This window comes from Solanum stenotomum, chromosome 4, assembly GCF_019186545.1.
Source record: "Solanum stenotomum isolate F172 chromosome 4, ASM1918654v1, whole genome shotgun sequence".
Taxonomy (NCBI): domain Eukaryota; kingdom Viridiplantae; phylum Streptophyta; class Magnoliopsida; order Solanales; family Solanaceae; genus Solanum; species Solanum stenotomum.
In genome coordinates, this window is record NC_064285.1 from 62,925,573 (window position 1) to 62,937,800 (window position 12,228).

Genomic DNA, 12,228 nt, shown 5'->3' on the forward strand with positions numbered 1-12,228 from the left:
TGACTTTAGATAAGGAAAATTCTATTGCTATTTGTAATAAATGTAAGCAACCTTTTAAACATAAACAAGGTGGAGGTCAAGGTGGGACGGGGGGCTTAAATAGACATTTGTTATCTTGTGTGCCGATTCAATATAAAGAAGCTAAATCATTAGCCAATAGAAAAAAAGGAATTCCAGTTAATGATTTTGATATTAATGTTAATGAATCGGTAGGGGCTTCTAACATGGTTCAAGGAACATTAGATCCTTCTAACCCCGGTGGTCCACTAACACAACGTAAATATAATAAGGAAAGAGATCGTGAAAATTTAGCTAAAATGGTTTCTGTTTGTGGTTTACCTTATAGTTTTCCTTCACATCCCGGTTTTATTGAATATATTCAACAAACTTATAATCCTAATTATAGAGGTTTTTCAAGAAATACTGTTAAATCTGATGTTTTTGTATATCAAGGTAAACATTGTCAATATCTTCGTTGTGTGTTTAGCATATTAGATTGTAGAGTGTCTATAACTTCGGACATGGGTCGTAGTGTTAATGGACGTGATTATTTAACTGTTACAGCACATTGGATTGATCATAACTGGAATTTACAAAAAAGAATCTTAAGTTATAAAGAATGTGTAGAGAAAAAAACTGGTGCATATTTAGCTTCAAATATTTTGAGTGTTATAGATTATTACATGCTTATAGATAAAGTATTGTCTGTCGCATTAGATAATGCATCTAATAATGTAAACGCTGCTAGTATGTTAAAAACTAGATTATGTCCAATTGATGATAATTCTTTTCATGTTAGATGTGTTGCACATGTATTAAATTTAGTTGTACAAGATGGTATTTCATTATTTGAATGTGGTTGTATGAAAATTGAATATGCTGTTGCCTGGATTTTTTATGCTAATAGACCTGCTAGAATTAGGGAATTTAATGAGCGTTGTGTACTATGTGATTTGCCACCAAGAAAAATTCCAAGACATATTAAAACAAGGTGGAATTCTTTTTACGAAATGCTTTCAGTTGCTTACGAATATAGAGGACCCATACAAATGGTGTTTAATGCTCATAATGCTGACCCATTAGACAGAATTTGTGAAGAAGATTGGGAAGAAAGTAATGAACTATTAGAATTTTTAAGACTTTTTTATGATGCAACAACCATGTTTTCTGGAATTTATTATCCTACTATTTCATCAGTATTAATAAATATTTGTGCTATTTCAATTCAATTTTCTAAATACAAAAAAATTGAAAAATTTAGAGTTGCAATTGAAGGTATGATTGAAAAATTTTAAAAATATTTTTTTCCTATTCCTCAAATTTTTTTAACTGCTACTTTACTTCATCCTGACTATAAATTACAAGGTGTGCAGGGACTTGTTGACACTTTTTATGATACCTTAGAAATTTCACCGGAAATAAATCCAACTAGTCAACTGTGTAAGTGTAGCATAAAAGTAGAAGCAAAAATTTTGTATGAAAAATATAGAACTACAGGAAATACTCAAGAAGTTGGTCAAACTTCTAATCCTCAGAGTAAAGCTCGAATTTCAAGTTATATGCGAGATTTTCTTGGTCTTAATTCTACTAACCGTGATGATTTTGAAGAATATCTTAATCAATCTTTAGAAACAGTGGAAGACGAAGATGGCAATGAAGATTTATTAGCATGGTGGAGGAGGCGGAGCGTTGCATTTCCAATTTTAAGCAAAATGGTTCGTGATGTTCTAGCTATTCAAGCTTCATCAGTTGCATCAGAGGCTGCTTTTAGTGCGGCAAGGTTTCAACTTGGCGATCATAGACATTCATTGGCGGAAGACAGTTTGGAAATATCAGTTTTATTTAGAGATTGGGTCAACGCCGAAAGGAGAAATGATAATTTGCCAAAGTTAAGTTCCAAACAAGAAGCTTGGATTAATGCGGTACTTGGATCTAGTGATGATGAATTAGAGTCACAAGAGTTTCTAGCAAGTTTGCCAACACCGGAGGATGTTACCGTCGATATGATGCGACAATTAGAATTGAATTTTAAAGGAAAATACAAATATTAGATTACATCAGAGAACTAATTGAAACAGAACCCTTCCTAGAAGGTGGCTGCGTAAATTAGTTACTCATCTAATATTTGTAACAAATATTAGTTTTACATATGAGAACTTATTGAAACAGAACCCTTCCTAGAAGGTGGCTGCGTAGATTAGTTACTCCACTAATATTTGTAAATTGTAACTTCTAAGTTCTAAGTTGCAATTAGATTTTATTGAATAAATTTGAAGGCTTTATTAAGTCTTTTTTATATAACTATTGTCTTGCATTTTAATTTTAATATATTCATACATATTTACATATATACTAATTTGTTTGAAAATAGTTGAACATAATAAAAAGAGAACTAGCTATTACAAAATTTTATAATAAGGAACAAATGTTAAAAAATGGAACTTTAATACATCAACTAACACCTAGATTATTAAAAAAAAAAAAAAAAAGGAAAATTCAAAGTATTGCACATAACGTCCTTTTTTGGGGCCTTTTCTTCAAAATCAAAATTTCAAGTTTAAATTACTTTAAAATATTTAAAAGACAAATTTGAACTTCTCAAATTTGTAATTTCAAAATTGAAAATTGAAAATTGAAGTTTGAAATTTGAAAGTTGAATTTGAAATTTGAAATTTGAAAGTTGAATTTGAAATTTGAAATTTGAAATTTGAAATTTGAAATTTGAAATTTGAAATTTGAAATTTGAAATTTGAAATTTGAAATTTGAAATTTGAAATTTGAAATTTGAAATTTGAAATTTGAAATTTGAAATTTGAAATTTGAAATTTGAAATTTGAAATTTGAAATTTGAAATTTGAAATTTGAAATTTGAAATTTGAAATTTGAAATTTGAAATTTGAAATTTGAAATTTGAAATTTGAAATTTGAAATTTGAAATTTGAAATTTGAAATTTGAAATTTGAAATTTGAAATTTGAAATTTGAAATTTGAAATTTGAAATTTGAAATTTGAAATTTGAAATTTGAAATTTGAAATTTGAAATTTGAAATTTGAAATTTGAAATTTGAAATTTGAAATTTGAAATTTGAAATTTGAAATTTGAAATTTGAAATTTGAAATTTGAAATTTGAAATTTGAAATTTGAAATTGAAATTTGAATTTTGAAATTTGAAAACTTAAGCATTATTTATTAGCTAAAAATGTTATTGAAAAAAAATCAAATAAACTAAAAATGTTATTCAATAACATATAATTTCAATACAAATAAATAAGTATATAAAAAATAAAAAATCCCCCGTCCCGTCCCGTCCCGTCCCCCCAAAACCCGTCCCATCCCGTATATATAGTGGGACGGGATGGGACTTATTTTTGTCCCCCCAATCCCGGTCCCCCCAAAATCCCCCCAGAACCGTCCCCCGTCCCGTCCCGTCCCCCTTCGTCCCGTCCCCCAGTCCCCGTCCCCGTCCCCTTGCCAACCTTACCCATGTCACATGATGTTGGACATGGAGGCGACTACCCATGATCCCATAGTAAGTTGGACAAGAGGCGACTACCCATGATCCTTTATATAAGGCAGTAGGCGAATACCCATGAGCCTTTATAGGAAGGAAAGAGGTGATTCCCCATGTCTATAAAAGATAAGCTAAGATATGTTATGATAGGTGATAAGCTTGGATTGTTGCTTGAGTTTGCCTACCATGATGAGTAAGGATGAATTGAGGTTACTTCAAGAAGTACTCCTTATATGTAAAATGATATATTATGTGTATTGATTATGCCTTATGACTTATGTTGTCTAACTCTTATGTTTATGTTGATGTTTGTGCAAGTTATCATATTTAGTACATTCTTCTACTAACACATACTCTTGCCTACATTTCTTATCCAAATGTAGGGTCCGGCGATCTCGACTCTCATCCCCGTGGCTAGGATCCTTAGTAGATGCAATAATTGAAGATTGGTGAGGCCTCATAGCATTCGAGGATTTGGCCATTATTTCTTTATGTTCTTTTATTTTAGTTTGTGAACATTGTTGTATGGGTTGTGTCCTAAGATTCTATTGTACTAGATGGTTTTTGAGACAAGTGTATTAGACCTTCACTTCGTTTTATAAAGACTTTGATATTGTTGAAATGTTTTAATCTTATCGATTTTCTATTATCTTGACTATGAAAGCTATGTGGCTTATATGAGGCCTCTCGGGTCTTGTATGCCATGTTATGTCTAGAGTGTACCCCTGGATCGTGACAGTTGTTGTTGTATAAACCTTCAAGGTAAATTATCAATTAATTGTATATGTATGGTGCAATTATAATGACTAAATATCCACGTTCAATCATTAACGCTCACGTACATTTGTTGAAACTAGTTAGTAATAACATGTTCAACATTCAAATCATGCATATGTGCATTAATTATGCAAAGTTTTCTATCAATTATCATAATTTGTAACAGTATTATATATAAGGATTGGAAAAAGGGCCTAAAATATCCTTAAACTATTAGAAATGTTATAAAATTACCCTTCATTCACCTATTGGCTCTCAAATACTCCTGATATCCACATCTTGTCATCCATCTTTGAGTCCAATATTGACCACTTTTATAAAAGATTATCTAAATTTTTTAAATACGTGACGACCATATATTTGTTACAATTTTATTACTTAAATTAATTTACAAACCTATCTATTACTAATTACACCTGACCCAAATTAACTACACCCGCCCCAAATTAACTACACCTGCCCCAAATTACATTTATCCCACCAATTAAAAAAATACACCCTTTATTCCAATCATTTCACTTAATCTTCCAACCTTCTTCCCCAATATATTCGTTAACAATCTCAAAAACACTAAATACACACATGTATCACCCTATTTTAGAAGGGTCTTTTTTCCAAAAATGATATTTCTCCCATCAAAAGTCTCTTTGTGATGAAGAGGGGTTTGACAGACTCGACCAAACTATAAATAACCCAAAACATGTAGATTTGAGATAACTAAGCAGAAATTAATAAAATAAATTTCAATACAATAAATCATATGATAAAAGAGAATCATATTTAAAAAGATCATATAATAATTAATTTAATATAATCTGGAGAGATCCTAAATCTATAGAAATTTGAAACCTTCTCTTTTGAGAAAAGGATAAGTATATATATTTCTTTTAGTAGCTTGTATTTAAGACCCATAAAAGTTGACTTGGCATGTATATATATTTAGAACCCAATATAAACTTATTTATTCTAAAATTCAGAATTCATAAAATATAGAACTATTTATAGGATGATAAATAACACTATAAATATTTAATTCAAACATCACATTATTTCAAAAGACTAGTTTTTTATTCGAAATTGTAGGTGAATATATTGGAGAAGATGATTGGAAAAGGAAGTGCAATGTTTGTAATGAAGGGTATATTTATTTTAATCGGTGGAGTCAATGTAATTTGGGTCAGGTGTAGTTAACTTGACTGAGTGTAGTTAATTTGGGTCGGATATAATCAGTAATGGGTAGGTATGTAAATTAATTTAAGTAATTAAATTGTAACCAATAGATGGTCACCACAAATTTAATTTTTTTTAAAAATGATAATCCCCTATAAAAGTGGTCAATATTGGACCTAAAGGTGGATGATAAGGTATTTTAGAGCCAATAGGTGGATGACAGAGGTATTTGGAAGCCAATAGATGGATAGAGGATAGTTTTGTACCATTTTCAATAGTTCAAGGATATTTTAGACCATTTTTTGTATAAAGATTACATAGGGATTGAATTATATTCAATGGTATACCCAACAACATTGAAGACTTATATTTGACCCATGTTTCCTCGCTCAAAGATAAAAATGACCTTAAATGTGTCGTTTGGCAAAAGAAAAAATTAAGAGTAAGAAAATAAAAGTGACAGTTGAGATATTTATAAATCATTGATGATAGAATAAAACTATACCAACAAATATAATTTAACAGATTATAACATTTACTTATTTATCTTTCAAATCATCAATACTAATTCACAATATCATAAATTTATTTTTTAAGTGTGAAAAATCTTTCAAAATGGTTAATGAATGCATAATATATCAGTAATGATATTTATATAAATTAACTTTAATGTAAAGTATATGTTTGGATGAATACTTCATAATAGTATAAATAATACAATACTTGTGTAGGCGTAATCATGAGAGGTCTTGAGGTCATACTACAATGTTTTAAAGATTTCATAATTTTCAGAACAACAAGAAGAAAAAATAAAAGAACCAAAATATTTAGCATGATTAACGTTTGAACGGATATATATGTACAATTTAATGTAAAAACTAAGTGAGATGACTTTTCTTAAAGAGAAAACTATTTGAGAAAATTGAACAACACCTTACGACAAGGACTAAATTCATGAATTGAAGAACAACAGAAAATAACGAAACCAAAAAAGGTTCATATCTAGTTATCTAGAGAAGCATCATTTTCTATGACGTACATTGTTAAACATATCAAACTACAAACCTATAATTTTTAATGGCCACACTAAAAACAGAAACATAAACATGACTAGAAGACCACATACGTTGACAAATAGAGTTGGTGGATAGGGGAAAATGATAAATTCCTCTACTCATTTTCTTCCATATTAGGTGGAAGCAGTAATTCCTTGGAGTTCTTCAAATCCATCATATTATCTTCATTCATGTTCACCTCCTCTTTACCATCACCTCTATTCTTTTCTGCCGCATCAGCCATTTTGTTTTTGCTCCTGATTTCAAGTGTAGGCATAGTTGGGATTATTGGAGAAGCTACAGCTCTTGAACGCTTAGCACACTTGGAAGAGGACGATGATGCATTCAACATTGATGCTTTGGGCACAATATTTATGCCTTTTGGAAGCTTGAATTTTGAACTAGTGTTGCAACCAACAAGATTTCTACGGTTCATGGGTAGATTATGGTTGTGTTCACCAGAATAGGACACCAAGAAAAGGTTCTCACCCTTTGGGCTTTTCTCAATTATTTTTTTTGCTTCGCAGAATTTTGATGTACTACACTTATAGTAATTCCTGTTATGTCATATACACAAAACGATAATCAATTTTAGACAAATGTCATGTGTATACACCATTAATAAATTTTACTACTTTTTGTTATGAAAGTTGAGAACATAAGGGAACAGGTTATTCTATAACAAAAAAATGGTGAAAAGAGCGAACCTCAAAAATGGAGAACCTTTAATATGCTTCTGACCACACTTGTGCCATCTCCATATATCATTTGTGAGTTCCTCTTGCAACAATTCATAGGTAATCATTTTCGACTGACTTTTCCTGATTTCAAGTCAAAAGTATTAAAATCAAAATTCTTAACAGACACACATAAAATGTAATAGGGTGAGTGGTTACCTTGTTGTGGTTTGGATCGAAGGATTCCTCATGGGAAAAGTGACATTGGGATAAATGTTAGACCTTATATCAAGGTGTTTTTGTTGATCAATCAATTCTTGTGGTGTTGTAGTTATTGGTGGCATACACACTATTGTTGTTGGTGATGGAAGAAAAGAGCTTTGTTGGATAAATTGAGCTGGCTGAATGGGATGTAAGTACAACTCTTGGTTACCATTTTGGTTCATGATTTTGACTTGATCATTTGGTTTTTCCTGATGAGCAATTGGAAAATCTATAGAGAAAACTGTAGATAAGCCATTAAAATTAGTCATTTCAGAAGCTAAACGTATGTCAAAATAATTCGAAACATCATTTGGAGAAGTCTCCATGCCTAAGTTAGGAGCTACATCATTATTAGGTCTATTAATATTACAACTTTTTACCACCCCACTTTTATCCCAATCATCTTCTCCCATTTTAGATCTATATATAATGATATCTAGTTAACCGCAAAAAATGGGGAAAGAGAAAGAAAATCGTAAAAATTCAAAAATGTGCTTATGAGAGAAACTAATGATGTTTTCTGCAAGAGCGGAGAGGGAAAAAGGATCTAAAGAAGGGACTAGCTTATGGAGGAAATAGATGAGTTAAAAATGTTTTAGCTGGTAGGAAATTAGAAATAGATGAAGAAAAGTGAACCATTTTTTCTTATTATATAGAGAAACTTAAAGGGGTACCTACCTACCCCGGCTCGTCCGCATTTACTTTGCAGTTAATGTACAATAAATGTTTTTTTCTATTTTAGAATGAGGGGTATTGTCGATATATGAGAAGTCAAAGATAATCACTTGTTGTCATGACCCGATTCCTCATGTCATGATATCACCTACTACACCCCACTAGTAGGTAAGCCTAACCTTTAGTCTGGAGCCACAAGCAACGGGCTATCAAGTAGAAGTCAACAATAAGAAGCATGAAGCTTATAACGAAGCGAAGAAAGGGTAATCAATAGAAATGTAATACAACAAACCATCCCCAAGACCAAGCATCTAATTAAGATAAGAGTACAAGGCTTTTTACTACTACAAAAAAAGTATAGGTTGTCTCTGAATATAACATAAAGACTAAGCCTAGCAAAAATAGACGAAAAATGGTAACTCAAAACACCACGAGCTCACTCTAGTTTCTGAACTCCAATTTGCTCTACACGACTCCAAATCAACGGCGAGAACTCAAAATATGATATGCAGGGAGTAAAAATATAGTATGAGTACCAAAAACGATACTCAGTAGGCATGGCCGAGTGAGCTCCAAAGACAAAGCAAATATATACAACAAGTAATAATGAAATCATAACACAAATCACTTAATAGGAGATAAAACGATAGACAAGCAATAAGGAACATAAGTAGGATACAAAAATAAGGAACTCAGTTAAAACATACTTGGAACAGAAGCCAACAACCTACTCACAACAAACTAAGATACAAGAGTCGACTATACAAGGTTAGGTGGACTAACAATCACAAGTCTAAAGCGACAACCAATCAGTTGTCACATCAACAACAACACAAAAGAGAATATAATCAAACAATAACCTAATTGAACCCACATAACCCGATAGGTGTAAACAACAAACATAACTCAACCGGCCCCCATAAAATCGGAGGGTGAAATCTACAAAAAAAGTATACTAATGATAGGAAATTCATATGAATACAAAGTATGTAGTATGACAAACAGTAACTAAGTGTATAGACCTGCCTCCCTATCGTGCAGACAAGGTTGGACCCATGCAGCTCACTTATCCGGTATTATGGTACTCATGGTAAGAGAGGCCCATAAAGGACACGAAAAGTCCATATACACAACCTAGGCTTGAATCCAAGTCTTTTCAAGGATGTAGAGAATCATGACTAGACCTGAAATCCGCGACTAGTAGGAATCAACTCCGTTTAGAGACCAAATTCACAATAGTTGGAAAAATGCCCAAAATATAGTCAAAACGGAAATGTGGGACCCATACCAAGAATCCCAAAATTGATTTCATCAAAAGGACCCAATGGATTTATCGGGTTTTTGTCCCCAAATGGGGTACAATTTGATGGTCGAAACAACCCAAACAAAGACATTCACAAATTCTTCAAATTAAAGAGACAAGGCAGCCCATTCCAAGTGAAAATTACCTCAATACTCCTACTTTTACACTTTCTAATCAGTCCCACACGTAGTCACACCAACTCCAGACAAAACATAACTTGAATCCCCTGAAAAAAAGTTGCCTAGCTTGAGATATCGAAGTTCGAATATTTGGATAAAATGGATAGAAAAACAAAATAAACCTTCACCGATGACCATAAAAAGGATCAGTCGGCTGCGAAAGCAGCCAAGCCCAAAAAGCTCCTACGGAGAAATCGGCGACTGTGAAAGTCGCTACCATGAAACTGATTAGTCGGCTGTGAAAATGGCAAATCCCCAAGAGGCTCCCACCGCTAAAGTGATGCCTAGGCCACTAAAGAGGCTACAAAAAGCGATCAAAGGGCCACTAAAGCAGTCGCACTAAAATTGTTGCACAATAATTTGAAGGAAAATGCTCCAAACTTCAAATGGACACCCGAAATTTATTCGGAACCCGTGATTGCAAACAAATTATGCTACTAATCAAAATTGGCATTCCAGACTCAATGAAACCATCAAAACTTCCATCCGAGGTCGTCTTGACAAAAGGCAAGTCGTACACCCGAGTTCCTTTTTAAGCCAATATCCACAAGAGGATTTGAAATGAGTTCAGAAGCGTAGCGAACCACACAAAAGGTCATACTAGATCAAACTCAACATTTCAGAGTTAATTGTGCTAATAGATTTCTCATCTGAGCATGTTTAACAAGAATATTGATCAAAGTCAAACTTTGCTTAAAACTTCCAAGTTTAAATGCCAAACGACACAAATTCATATCGAAAGTCTCAATACCTGAACCAACCATGACCCAAGCCTAAAATGGCCCTTCCGGAGCTGATGGAATCATAAGAATTATATTCTGAGGTTGTCTTCCTGAATTTTTGACATAAGTCAACTATTCAAGTTTCAAAGGTTCCAAAATATAGAAACTCGAACAAAACTCAAATGAGTGACCCGATGACCAAACTTTAAGTCCCACCAAGTCGTAAATGACTTAGGGTCGCTAAAGGAAAGCTCTTAATGATGAAAATATAAAAAAATGAAGGAAATGACATGAAGGGTCATTATAATATCCACTACTAATAGGGCTTTCGTCCATATAAGTAGAAGGACAATTATAGCTTGAAGTTACAAAAATATGAGGATACTAGGCTTGGATACTCCGCCAGACCTTGAGACTCCCTCCCAGATCGAAAAACACTAAGCACAATATTCTGCTGAGAAAACCAACACCACACCAAAACCACCCAATTGAGAAAGCACATGACAATGACAGAAGCAACCCTACTCATAAATCGAAATACTTACATTATGCTCCAAATTTAACATTTTCTATTAATCAAGAGCATTTTGTCGGTCCTTAGCTCTCTTGGACATCTCCAACACAATTTGAAAACTTCCTACAAACCCACACAACACAAACCTCAAGAGAACTACATGTTTTGCCTGAACATCAAGGAATAACAACCGCCAAGATAAGGAACTTAGCCTTGAGCAAAGCCCAAAATCCACTCATTACTCTCACAAACGAACAATCTCAATTGGAACTCAACCTTCTGAAGCCAAGAACTTTCCTCCAAAGGAGCTTCTAGAAATTCAACACAATGAACCCATAAGTTACTCTTCCCCCGCAAATCAGAACCAACCATCCTAGTCTAAGGGAAATAGAGCTGGTTGGCGGTGTATCAACACAGTCAATTGGTTGGTGGTGGCCCAAGGGTACAAACTTCTATCACAAATCATGATAAAGGCAAACTTCGCATACTGAACAAGAATAAAATAATACATTCCACGAATTAATTTTACCCCATCATAAATGTGAACCTTCTTAAAAATTTCCATTTTCCCATAGAAGCTATAGTCTAAAGTCATTGATGAACAACACCACGCCGACTCTAAATCACCACCAGCACAACCATAAAAACAACAAAATTGCAACAAGGTAACAAGGAATCACACCTCTAAATTTTGGGTAGCCATAACTAAACTTTAAGACCACCAGAAAAAGACAAATAAAAAAAGACTGAATGAGCAAAAACACAATTACACAGACAAGAATAAGACTAAGGAAAAGGTAGAAAGCGACCAACTAAGACTACCACAGAACTATAAAGTCCAAACTGCCCATCACACAACAACTAGAAATCTCCCAACTACTACTCGAAGGACAGCACACAACTAAGGCAACCTCTTAAGTTAGGTAGGCTTAACAATATAAAACTGGGCAAAACTGGTCTAGCCAACTATCTAAAAAGGATTGCCATCACACTGAGAACATATAACAAAAGCCATCAATGCAAAAAAATGGAGAGTTGCTCAACCACTACTCCCAATTGAAATAATACCACCTAATCGATCCACTACTAAAAGGAATCAACTACATGAGGTAAACCACCTAAATAATTCTCAAGTCAAGCAGTAATAACATTAAAACAATGGATAAGAAGTCAAATAAATATGAATGGGCATAAAAACCCCAAATCACACTTGATAAGAACAAAGGGATAAAACCACAAAATTGCATCAAAAGAGTGGATACATGACGCCTCGACCTTTGGATGGCCTGCAGAAGCATAAAATAGATCATGCCCGAGCATAACCTGAACATCTGAAGTACTACTAGCACCACTCAATGCACTACCTCTAATAGAAGGTGT

General features: G+C 33.2%; 2 protein-coding genes across 2 annotated transcripts in view; both read right to left on the bottom strand.

The window, feature by feature from the left end:
• The window catches only part of LOC125862136 (chlorophyll a-b binding protein 5, chloroplastic), a 240,617-nt gene extending 233,589 nt beyond the window's left edge, over positions 1-7,028 (bottom strand). Inside the window, exon 1 of the mRNA XM_049542138.1 lies at positions 7,022-7,028. The gene's annotated coding sequence lies outside the window, so the exon portion shown is untranslated. The remainder of the gene's footprint in view (positions 1-7,021) is intronic.
• LOC125861654 (probable WRKY transcription factor 27) lies at positions 6,630-7,868 on the bottom strand. The gene is made up of 3 exons (XM_049541509.1): positions 7,411-7,868; positions 7,222-7,335; positions 6,630-7,071 (listed from the first exon to the last, which is right to left on the bottom strand). The coding sequence occupies exons 1-3, from the start codon at positions 7,866-7,868 to the stop codon at positions 6,630-6,632; spliced, it is 1,014 nt and encodes a 337-aa protein (XP_049397466.1).
• Between the last annotated feature and the right edge of the window lie 4,360 nt (positions 7,869-12,228).